The 13,016-nt window shown below is 45.3% G+C and overlaps 1 protein-coding gene across 1 annotated transcript in view; it reads left to right on the top strand.

The window, feature by feature from the left end:
* ndp (norrin cystine knot growth factor NDP) overlaps positions 1-13,016 on the top strand; it is a 20,581-nt gene extending 7,565 nt beyond the window's left edge. The window contains exons 2-3 of the mRNA XM_036958690.2: positions 4,516-5,077; positions 10,456-13,016. Of these exons, the coding sequence (XP_036814585.1) occupies positions 4,874-5,077; positions 10,456-10,680 (429 nt within the window). The 5' untranslated portion in view covers positions 4,516-4,873 and the 3' untranslated portion in view covers positions 10,681-13,016. The remainder of the gene's footprint in view (positions 1-4,515; positions 5,078-10,455) is intronic.

The following is a 13,016-nucleotide window of genomic DNA, read 5'->3' as shown; positions in this document are numbered from 1 at the left end:
GATTCGACTGCCAATGTAGATGTTTGGTGTGATGAGAGGTGAATGGAGAAGTGACACACACTGTTACTGTCCATCAGCCCACCGTAAGCCGCGAGCTCTGGCCCAGAGAGGCCCAGAGGGTCCCAGTTCTAGGCACTCACCTTTTTTAAGTACCCTATCCTAATCCTTAACCCTCACTCTTAACCATTCAGAATGAATGCCTAAACTTAACCGCAGAAATCTGATGTTTATCCCTGTGGTCCTCTCCCCCAACCCCACCCCCCCACCCTTGGACAAATGTTGAATATTGAAGTCACACCATGAGACCTTGTTGGGAATTACGTAGTATCAATAGCAGTGAAGAGAAGAGGGTACAGCTTGTTGTTTGTGTAGACCCAGTGTTATATGAATCTGGGCAGGTCCTGGGCAGGTGTGGGGTAGTTGGGGGAGAGGACCACAGTCTACCCCTCTCGGGCCCTCTGCCCTCAAACAACTCCCCCAATTAAGGGGAGTCAGACACACACACACAGACACACATACTCAGACACACTTGTTCCTCATCCCAACCATTATTCTCAGGAATTTAAGGTTCCCCTTGCAAGTGCATGTGCACACACACATAGACACACACACCTGCCCTTCATTCTCCTGATATTGTTCTGGAAGCCCCCAGTCTTAGCTGCGCTAGCTGCCCTGCGAGACAATGTGTTGATGTCACTAGATCACTAAGCTCATAAGACTGGCAATCACAGATAGACTAAGTGGGATCTAAGAGGCTTGTCAATGTCAATTACGGTGCGTGAGGTTGCCTGTTTATTGCTGGTGAATGAGTTTTGTCTACGGAGAGGAGTATTGGCAGCTAACAGGCAATGACACCCAACGCTATATGAGGGATGTTTTGTTTAGCTGCATTTCTGTCAAAGGGTACAGGGGTACAGGGGTACAGGGGACAGCAAAGTAGGAAAGCAGTGGAAAGAGAAGAAGAGAGTGAGAAAGGGAGAGACATTCAGACATAAAAATACTGAGGGTTGACCCAATGTGAACTGAACGGGGACAAAATGAGGATGGCAGTCCAGCATAAACAAGGTGTGTGTGTGTGTGTGTGTGGTTGTGTATATAGTATCAGGTCATGTTATGTCTATTAGCCTTTAGCGGTGGTGGGCCAGGAGCTGCTGAACAGATCAGCAGGAAGCGTGGGGCAGGTGAACCAAGGTACAGGGTGGGGACGCTTCCTGACACGGCTAATGTCTGTGTCTGTCTGTCCTCACTGCCTGTCTGTCTGTCCTCACTGCCTGTCTGTCCGTCCAGGTGTCTGTCCGTCCGTCCGTCCGAGTGTGTTTTATCGTGTGTGTGCCAATACGTCAGTGAGGATATGATGTTGGCGACAGAGGACCCGTCACAGGCATCTGTGTTGTTGCCAGATCCTGTGTCAGCTTCACTGACTGTGTGTGTGTGTGTGTGTGTGTGTGTGTGTGTGTGTGTGTGTGTGTGTGTGTGTGTGTGTGTGTGTGTGTGTGTGTGTGTGTGTGTGTGTGTGTGTGTGTGTGTGTGTGTGTGTGTGTGTGTGTTTATGCCTGCAAGCGTTCATGCATGTGTGTGTGTTGGTGTGTGTGTGCTGTGCATGACAGAGGGGGTCCTATAGCCAGGAGCACGTGGGTGTGTGATGCATGGGTTGACTACCAATACAGACACACACACACAGACACACACACACTGAGAACTCAGTTGTTTTATTACACAGAGAGTTAACCCAATACACACACACTGAGGACTCAGTTATTTTATTACACAGAGAGTTAACCCAATACACACACACTGAGGACTCAGTTATTTTATTACACAGAGAGTTAACCCAATACACACACACTGAGGACTCAGTTGTTTTATTACACAGAGAGTTAACCCAATACACACACACTGAGGACTCAGTTATTTTATTACACAGAGAGTTAACCCAATACACACACACTGAGGACTCAGTTGTTTTATTACACAGAGAGTTAACCCAATACACACACACTGAGGACTCAGTTGTTTTATTACACAGAGAGTTAACCCAATACAAGCACAAACAGCCTCTAGCCAGACCCTTTCCTCCCCACCAGGAATGACTTCTCGTTAAAACAAATTCTCTCATGACCGCAAAGCCACCGCCAGAGATGCTACATATTTTCATTTGTATTCATGTTTTTATTTTCTTACCCCGAGATACGTTGCTTTTTATGGTTCTCCTGACAAAGGCATTGGTGTTGAGAGTGTTGGCCAGTTCCATTGGCTGGGGCAGCTTTGCTAATAGGCTTCGTGAGAGGCAGGGGTGGTGTGTGTTGGGGATGGGAGTGGTGCATGTTGAGGTGGGGTGTTTGTGTGTGTGTGTGTGTGTGTGTGTGTGTGTGTGTGTGTGTGTGTGTGTGTGTGTGTGTGTGTGTGTGCGTGCGTGCGTGGGTGGGTGGGTGTGCGTGTGTGCGGGCCGTGGCTCACTTCCCTGAGACTCTCTCAGTAACAGAACTCCAGAGTAGGGTTTGGCATGCTCCAAAAGAGGAAATTATAATTTATAACAAAACAATACCCTGTATTATGCCAAAAGTCCCTCTTTAGCATTCTTCTTTGTTTCTAAACAACTCTGCCAGGGTTTCCTCATTTGTACCAAAATCCCAGAATGCATTAAGTTCAATTAAAACCTTCCATCCCTCCTTCCATCCCTCCTTCCATTCCTCCATTCCTCCATCCCAGTGTTTTTCTTTCTAGAGGGAATCATTAAAAACTTTAGAATTCCTCCTGTTAGGAATAGAAGTATCAGTTGTCCTGTTAAAATAAATACTCCCTAAGATGTTTAGCTGGCCAGTAACATGTGCTGCTACATGGTTTATACAGCACAGCAGACATCACAATCTGTTCTTACTGAGGGGAGCACTGGCAGCCTGGCTCTACCTCTCAGACAGCCAGCCTTCACAGTTGTTTATCACAGTTATTTTAATATCACACATACCTGGCTGGCATAGCAACTGGTGTAATCACTGTCATCGTTGTCATAGTTGTCATGGTTATCATAGTTAACATTATTGTCATAGTTATCATAGCTATTATCGTAGTCGTCATCATCCTCATCATCATCATCCAATTCTGATTCAGAAAACTTTAACATCCTCAAGAGGCAAATCTTTTTGCAGCAATCACATAAACAACATCCCATATTAAAAGGCCACACAAACCAGTCAGACGTTTGGACACACCTACTCAAGGGTTTTTCTTTCTTTTTGACAATTTCCTACGTTGTAAAATAATAGTGAAGACATCAAAACGATGAAATAACACATATGGAATCATGTCCTCATGAGAGCCAGTTTCATCATAGCGCTTGATGGTTTTTGCGACTGCACTTGAAGAAACTTTAAAATGTATTGAAATGTTCTGTATTGACTGACCTTTATATCTTGAATAATGATGGACTCTTTGCTTATTTGAGCTGTTCTTGAAATAATATAGACATGGTATTTTACCAAATAGGGCTATCTTCTGTATACCACCCCTACCTTGTCACAACACTGATTGACTCAAAAGCATTAAGTTGAAAGAAATTCCTCAAATTAATTTTTAAGAAGGCACACCTGTTCATTAAAATGCATTCCATTCCATCATGAACACTTCTTTGGTTACTTTGTGATTCCATATGTGTTATTTCATAGTTTTAATGTCTTCACTATTAATAGTAAAAATAAAGAAAAACCCTTGAATGAGTAGGTGTTCTAAAACTTTTGACCAGTAGTGTTTATATATATATATATTTGCATATATATTTTGCAGTCGCAAAAAAACATCAAGCATTATGATGAAACTGGCTCTAATATACACACAGACACACACACACACACACACACACAGTGCATTCGGAAAGTATTCAGACCCCTTCCCTTTTTCCAGTATTTTTTTTTTTTTTTTTAATAAATTAGCAACAATTCATAAAAACCTGTTTTTCCTTTGTCATTATGGGGCATTGTGTGAAAATTGATGAGGAAAAAAACAGTTGAATCAATTTTAGAATAAGGCTGTAATGTCAGATGCTTAGTGGAAATGCCTTATTACAACGGGCAATATTACATCAACAACAAAAACGAAGCAATATGAGTTTTACCAGACAAGGTCTGTGGGAGCGGAATTTCTTCAAAGACTAGAAAGGATCTGAAAACACAAATAGCTGTGAAATGAATTCAGATCCAACCATATCCCACAACAAAACAGATAGCTACTGTAACATTTGTATGAACCAAATCACATATGTTCGGAAACATCCCCTGCATAGTCTATGAGGAGCAACGTGCAACGTGGGCATATTTATACCGTAACTCAAGGTTCAGAGCTCTTATGATTTTCTCTCTCCTCAGTTAATAGATTGATTCATACCACTGATCAGTCAGGGATTCCACTCACCTGGTGTCCCAGGTCTAAATCACTCCTCGATTAGAGGTGAAATATGTAAGGTGCTTTAAACAATAGAGTTGACCCATCTACCCTCCCTTTATTATTTCCCTCTATCCCCAGATCCAGACACACAGACAGGCGATATGGTCCGGTGTGAGGACCCACAGACCAGACTGCAGCAGCACATTGGGCTAGGAGCTCCACGCCAATTCCATTAGAGACATTAGGACAAGGGACAGCCTCACTTTTTCACGTCAGTAAAGAGAACAGGAGAAGAAGAAAAGAAAGAAAAGTCCCAGCGAGAAGAGAGACAAACGGACAAACAGAACAAAAAAAATCAGTGGACAGAGAGAAAGACAGAGGGTGTCCCTCTTTCTCCCTCTTTGTGTCACCTCTAAAGTTCCTCCGTGCCTCTTGGACTTTACCCCACTACTCCCTAACTCCTGTCCCACCCACCCCAGCACTCCCTGGCCCCAGTATGCGCCCCTCAGCCCCCCTCTCTCCCTCCTCAGGGCTGGTGCTGTTGCTGGTTTTCTGCCCCCTATTGGTGGTAGTGCATGCCAGCAGCAGTAAGGCAGAGAACGGACACAGCACACACCTGGGAGACACAGACCCAGACCGCTGTATGAGGCATCACTTCGTAGAGACCATCACACACCCCATCTACAAGTGTAACTCCAAGGTAAGCTGGCCGAATGTGCACACAAACACACTAGCATGTGCACACACACGCTCTCTCATACACAGACAAGGATACACGAGCAGATACATAATGATAAAGGAGGTCAGATCTCCCTGTAAGTCAAAACATACGTGTGGGCGCACACACACACACACACACACACACACACCCACGCACACGCACACGCACACGCACACGCACACGCACACGCACACGCACACGCACACACACACACACACACACACACACACACACACACACACACACACACACTGTAAGCCAATCCTGTCATTCATCCCCAGTGTTCCTGCTAACAAGCTGTTTTAGATAACAGCGCCAGTCCAGAGGTTTTACAGGATGTTTTACATGATAAATATCAGAACAGAAATCTGCTTCAAACCTCCAAACCAGACCCCTGGGACTACAGACAGGGAAAACACAGCCAAAAGTCTGTCTGCTCTCTCTAACGAGTGGGTATTTCCCTCTCTCTCTCTCTCTCTCTCATTTATTGTTCACTGTCTATGTATTTATCTAAATCTCTCAATTCAATTCAATTTCAATTTAAGAGCTTTATTGGCATGGGAAACATATGTTAACATTGCCAAAGCAAGTGGATAATAAACTAAAGTAACAGAAGTTCAAAAAAGAATAAAGACATTTCAAATGTCATATTATGTCTATCTACAGTGTTGTAACGATGTGCAAATAGCTCTCTCTCTCTCTCTCTCTCTCTCTCTCTCTCTCTCTCTCTCTCTCTCTCTCTCTCTCTCTCTCTCTCTCTCTCTCTCTCTCTCTCTCTCTCTCTCTCTCTCTCTCTCTCTCTCTCTCTCTCTCTCTCTCTCTCTCTCTCTCTCTCTCTCTCTCTCTCCTCTCTCTCTCTCTCTCTCTCTCTCTCTCTCTCTCAGTGACCCCTGGCAGAGGTAGATAAATGCAGTCTGTTCAATAAGTGCAGTCTCATCTAGGCCAAAATGAAAATGAGCCCCCACAGAGAGAGTAGCAAATGTCTGCAGTGTGGCCCACATCAAACACCTCACACACAATAGAAGCATGACTCACCTAGACCAGACCAGGCAGGGGCAGGGGGGGGCACAGCAGGAAAGGGTGGCTACAGAGGGAAAGGGTGGCCACAGCAGGAAAGGGTGGCCACAGCAGGAAAGGGTGGCCACAGCAGGAAAGGGTGGCCAAAGCAGGAAAGGGTGGCTACAGCAGGAAAGGGTGGCTACAGCAGGAAAGGGTGGCTACAGAGGGAAGGGGTGGCCACAGCAGGAAAGGGTGGCTACGGAGGGAAAGGGTGGCCACAGCAGGAAAGGGTGGCCAAAGCAGGAAAGGGTGGCTACAGCAGGAAAGGGTGGCTACAGCAGGAAAGGGTGGCTACAACAGGAAAGGGTGGCTACAGAGGGAAGGGGTGGCCACAGCAGGAAAGGGTGGCCACAGAGGGAAAGGGTGGCCACAGCAGGAAAGGGTGGCTACGGAGGGAAAGGGTGGCCACAGCAGGAAATCATATAACCTCATGCCCCCTATAACTGTAAGGTCTGGGCCGACATCCAAGCTGAGCTGTCACGCAGAGATACGTGTCGACATCTGGGTGTCAGAAGGGGGAATGAGAAAAGTAGTTGAGTGTCATCTGCATAACAATGATAAGAGAAACCAATATGACAGAGCCGAGTGACTTGGTGTATAGAGAGAAGAGGAGAGGGCCTAGAACCGAGCCCTGGGGATACCAGTTATGAGAGTAACTGATAGAAATTGGCTTTAGCAGGGGATACAAAGGAAGAGAAGGTAGAGAGGAGGGAGTGGAAGGATGTTAGGTCCTCCGGAAGTTTAGTTTTCCTCCATTTTAGCTTAGACACTCAGCCACGGAGCAGGATGGGAGGGCCGAGCTTTCCAGGAAGAAATGAGACAGCGCAAGTCATAGGATGTGAAAATGAAGGAGAGTAGGGTTGAAGAGACAGAATCAGGAGACAGGAGGGAGAAAGATTTAGCAGAAGTGAGAGATGATAGGATAGAAGAGGAGAGAGTAGTGTAGGAGAGAGAGAGCAAAGATTGCGATGGCACTTGACCCTCTGGGTAGAGGCTGAGTGGTTAGGGTTGGAGGAAATGGAGACATAAAAGGAAACAAAGTAGTGATCAGAGACCTGGAGGGGGGTTGCAGTGAGATTAGTAGGCGGACAGCCTCTGGTAATGATGAGGTCAAGAGTATTGCCTGCCTTGTGGGTGGGAGAGAACCGGGAAAGGGTGAAGTCAAAAGGGGAAAGGTGGGGAAAGAGAGAGTTGGTTAGAAATGAATTGAAGGCTGAAGTCGGGAGGTGGAAATTGCCAAGTACGAAGAGTGGCGAGCCATCATCAGGAAATGAGCTTTTCAAGGTGTCAAGGTCATTGACAAGCTCATAACATTTGAAATGTCTCTATTCTTTTGAAACATTTTTGTGTAATGTTTACTTTCTGATTGGTTATTTAACTTTTGTCTATTTCACTTGCTTTGACAATGTAAACATACGTTTCCCACGCCAGTAAATCCCTTTGAATTGAATTGAAATTGAGAGGGTGAAGGGGGAAGGCAGAGATAAAGAGAGAGGGGGAGAGATAGAGACAGAGAGAAGGGAGAGAGAGACAGAAAGAGAGATACGGAGACAGTGACAAATAGAGAGGTGAGAGAGAGAGGTCTAATAGAAACAAAGAATAGAAAGATAGAAAGAAGAGGGGTGGAGAGGGAAAGAGAAAATGAGTAAGGGAGACAGAGAGAAGCGAGAAAAAGAGTGTGGCAAACAGGTGCTGAGTAACATATGATGGAGTTTTCTGCTCCCTTTCTGAGGTATAAGGCATGTGGACTATACAACATGCAGTCCATGGTTTGACACTGAGGATCTGTAGTGAGGAGTGAGGAGTGAGTGATAGTGACAGTTCCTGCTGTTAATGAGCGTAAGTGATCCCTTGTTGGGCTTAGGGCTGGGTGACACAGGGGTTCCTAGGGGACTGTTTGTGGAGGAGGACCTCTCTCTGTCCCACATCTACAGTGCATTCGGAAAGTATTCAGACCCCTTGACTTTTTACACGTGTTACGTTACAGCCTTATTCTGAAATGGATTAAAATGGGGGGGGGGGGGTTCAGTCAATGTACACACAATACACACAATACACCATAATGACAAAGCAAAACCAGGTTTTTTGAATTTTTTTGCAAATGTATTCAAAATAAAAAAAGGAAATATCACATTTATATAAGTATTCAGACACTTCACTCAGTACTTTGTTGAAGCACCTTTTGGCAGCGGTTACAGCCTCGAGTCTTCTTGGGTAGGACGCTACAACGAGTTTCTCCCATTCTTCTCTGCAGATCCTCTCAAGTTTTGTCAGGTTGGATGGGGAGCGTCGCTGCACAGTTTTCTTCAGAGATGTTCAATCGGGTTCAAGTCCGGGCTCTGGCTGGGCCACTCAAGGACATTCAGAGACTTGTTCCGAAGCCTCTTCTGTGTTGTCTTGGCTGTGTGCTTAGGGTCGTTGTCTGAGGTCCTGAGCGCTCTGGAGCAGGTTTTCATCAAGGATCTCTCTCTACTTTGCTCCGTTCATCTTTCCCTCGATCCTGACTAGACTCCCATCTCCACAGAGGAACTCTGGAGCTCGCTCAGAGTGACCATCAGGTTCTTGGTCACCTCCCTGACCAAGGCCCTTCTCCCACGATTGCTCAGTTTGGCCGGGCAGCCAGTTTTAGGAAGAGTCTTGTGGTTCCAAACTTCTTCCATTTAAGAATGATGGAGGACACTGTGTTCTTGGGGACCTTCAATGCTGCAGAAATGTTTGGGTACCCTTTCCTAGATCTGTGCAGCAAAACAATCCTGTCTCGGAAGTCTACGGACAATTCCTTTGACCTCATGACTTGGTTTTTGCTCTAACATGCACTGTCAACTGTGGGACCTTATATAGACAGGCGTGTGCCTTTCCAAATCATGTCCAATCAATTCAATTTACCACAGGTGGACTCCGATCAAGTTGTAGAAACATCTCAAGGATGATCAATGGAAACAGGATGCTCCTGAGCTCAATTTCGAGTCTCATAGCGAAGGGTCTGAATACTTTTGTAAATAAGGTATTTCTGTTTTTTTATTTTTTTAAATAAATTTGCAAACATTTCTAAAAACCTGTTTTTGCTTTGTTATTATAGGGTATTGTGTGTAGATTGATGAGGACAAAAATGTTAATACAAAAATGAAAATAGGAAGGGGTCTGAATACTTTCCGAATGCACAGTATGCAACAGTGCCTAAGTAAGTTTGACTGGGAAGTTGGAAGGTTTTTGCAAGGGGAAGGAGCCTTGATCTGCAGCCCAGCTGTAAACTTACCATGGTCTTCTGAATCTCCATCCTCCTCTGCCCATTCTCCCCTCTTCTCCCCCCTCCAAACAGACACAAAGGCTTCCAACCTCTCTCTGTGAAAATACCTAAAACCCTAAAGCTCACTGTCTAGTCCTCAGCTATTGTAATGAGGACACCTTCCTAAAGTGGCTGCTAACTCCCTTGCAGTCGTCGCCGGCAAGTGTGTGTGTGTCATATCCCCTATCCACAGACAGGCTAAATCCAGAGGGAGAGAAAGACAGAGAGAGAGAAACAGAGAGAGAGAACGAGAGACAGAAAGATATCCATATCCCCTGGCCCCAGATGAGCTATTGTAAGAGACGGTGACATCGGTGGCGACACGAGGCAGCTGACAGGGAACATGACACAGGAGTCCACTTGCGGACACGACAGCAATGTGTGTGTGTGTGTGTATGTGTGTTTGTGTGTGTGTGTGTGTGTGTGTGTGCAATGGAAAGTGGCCATCACCTCTAGATGAGGATCATTAGAACACAAAGAAAAGGGTCAGCCATGTTCTGCAGCGTGGTGTTCTTCTGACAGACAAACACACGGAAAGGATGGAGTCCTGAATCATTAGTAATTAACAAGATCACTCATTAGGGCTATGATACTGTGTCACTGCTGTTAGCCTGCTGAGAGCTCAGGTAGTCTCAGGCGAGGTTACTCATGTGATTTACGTACGTGCGTGTGGTGTGTGTGTGTGTGTGTGTGTGTGTGTGTGTGTGTGTGTGCGCGTGCATGTGCATGTGCATGTGCGTGTGACTAACCCTGAGCTTTCCAGCCTGACTCCTATCACAGCAGGCACAAGGCCACAGACTGGGAGTTATACTACAGGCTGTAGATTACAGTAGAGAATACAAAGCCTGACTGTGACACAAACTATAGTATATAGACATCAGCTCCTTGAACAGGATAACATAACTTTATTGTTTTCTAAACTCCCTTTAAGTGTATGTTTTCTCCCCTCTCCCCTCACTCCTACTATCTTCCCCTTTCCTCTCCTCCTCCCCTCTCCTCTCCTCCTATCCAGATGGTTTTGCTGGCTCGGTGTGAGGGCCACTGCAGCCACACGTCCCGCTCCGACCCTCTCATCTCCTTCAGTTCAGTGTTGAAGCAGCCCTTTAAGAGCACCTGTTCCTGCTGCAGGCCCCACACCTCCAAGCTGAAGGCTGTGAGGCTCCGCTGTGCCGGAGGGACACGCATCACCGCCACCTACCGCTACATCCTTGCCTGCAACTGTGAGGAGTGCAGCTGAGCAGAGAAAATAACATTTTAGAACACTTTAGAACTCTAGAAATGCTAGAACCGGCTCTTTGAGAGTTTCTACCCCTGTGAGTCTGCAGCTGTAAGGAGTGGAATCTTAGAACTCGAGAACTTGAAGAACCCACACCTTTGTAGAACCCTAGACCTGACCAATGGAACAGGACAGTGTTTTTGTCCCTGTATGATGATTCAAATGCCCTAACATCTCCGCTGGCCGTCATCTGCAAGTAGTGGAACCCTTAGTACCCTATGGAACTCTAAAACCTGTGAGTCTAGGCCCAACCCATGGACACATATAGAACCATCATGGCTGTTGGCGATAACGACTCCAGTGCCCCAACTGCTATCTGACCATAAATGTACAAGGAGAGGAGCCCTGGACTTTAGGAAAAGGGATATTGGGGAGGGGAGGGGGATTTAAGAACCATTGAGGAACCCCATGTACAATTTCATGGTTCTACTTGTGTTTCTAGGCCTGACTGAGAAGTCAGTCATGAGAACTTTAATTTGACTCTTTGTCAAACTGCTTTTTTTTAAATCCTAAATTCCCTACCTGTCAGTCTGGATCCAACTGCAAGACTGAGACCTGGGTTCCTATTCCTCTTCCAGTGGCTCAGTCCCCAACCGATGACCAATTAGGATCCCTGATCCCCAATTCTGTGTGTCTAGAACAAGCAGAACAATCAGTTCCTCAAGGTTCCCTGAAAGAGTAATTTCTGCTAATCCATCCGGGGTAGATGTGATTCCCCCGCATCCCAAGCAACCCTCCATTCCCTCCCATAAATTTAGACCATAAACAACTAACTGCTTTTTGGGTTTCAGCCAACCTCTCACCACTCATTACAGGCAAAAACAACACATAAGCACACACTCACATCCACACACACATCCCCTCTCTTACTACACACACACACTCTCACCAGTCACCCATCATTACAGGCATCAATAAAGATATGGTGCCAACGTCATTAAAACCTACCAGTTCCCAACAATACAACAACAAATGTCATTAAAGGCCCAAATCAGCCATTTTCATATCAATATCAAATCATTTTTTGGTTAACAATTAAGTACCTTACTGTAACAGATTTACATTAAAATGATCAAAAATAGCTTTTTAGCAAAAACTATTTCGCAAGCAAGAATTTTGCTAGGACTGTCTGAGGGTGGTCTGAGTGGAGAGGGGGAAACTGTTATTGGCAGAGAGGTTTGGAACTTTCTTTGATGTTGGTCTATTAAACAATTTACTGCATGGTGATGTCACCATGGAAAGCCCAAACTCCTATCCAGGCAAAAACGCTGATAGATTGTAGATTGTATTTTATTTTTTCAGGAAATAACACTGATAACCTTTTTTCACACTTCTACAGTGTTAGTTTCAACAGCTGTTGTACAATATGATATGAAACACAGGGAAAACTACATTTTGGACTGCACTGGGCCTTTAAAAGCAGCATGGGACAGAACAGGCAATGTATCCTACAATATATGCTGTATGTGTATTAACTGTTTTTAACTGCACCGGAGCCCCGTCTCCTAGGCAGACCATAAACATTTAGCACACTCAAACCCAGCCTTTCATCTATCTGTGTAAAACATGACTCTCAGAGGATAGACTCTTACAAAATGACCGGCAGCAGAGAGGCAGCAGAGTGGAGTATCCGGAGGGACATTCTGTTGATGCGAAGCCATTTTGTGGAGTAGCATATGCTCTCTAAAGGGAAAGGGTCTGTCAATGCTTATGTTAAATACTCTGTGCAACCGACAGCATGGTTGCTGTTGATGTTGAAACTATTCATATTATTATCATGCCAGAGTTCATGATTACTGACAGGTTTTGCTCTCCGTAAGTAGTACTACTTTATTAATGATGCCATTTCAATACAAGGGGTTAGATACTTTGAGAAAGGGAACTGGTACGGCTTGTGCTGCTCACCAGTCACAGTTCAAAAACATCATTTTGCCTTACTCTGGATATGCGCATGTTCCTCTTTAGTGCATTTAAGACAGTCCCAAACCATTGCATTTATCAGGAGTCGACTATTGTATCTAGCAGGTTAAGGTATGGGGGAGGGTTACATTTTGGAATAGAGTGGAATGGACACAAACACACAGGCGCACACACACACACACACACACACTCACTCACACTCACTCACACTCACTCCTCTGAAATGCCTTTGTTCTTTGCTATGGCCTCAAACTGTACCCTCCCCTATGAAATCATACGATTTACTGGTCTGAGGACATTTTAATGCAGCTCTCCGCTGACAGCACAACTGGCTGCTTCACACATGAACATAATAAAACACTCTTCCTTTGTTTCTA

This window comes from Oncorhynchus mykiss, chromosome 22, assembly GCF_057628025.1.
Source record: "Oncorhynchus mykiss isolate SJ-2025 chromosome 22, ASM5762802v1, whole genome shotgun sequence".
In the NCBI taxonomy this organism is placed as follows: domain Eukaryota; kingdom Metazoa; phylum Chordata; class Actinopteri; order Salmoniformes; family Salmonidae; genus Oncorhynchus; species Oncorhynchus mykiss.
Note: the sequence above shows the minus strand (reverse complement) of the source record. Positions and strands in the feature narration are given on the sequence as shown.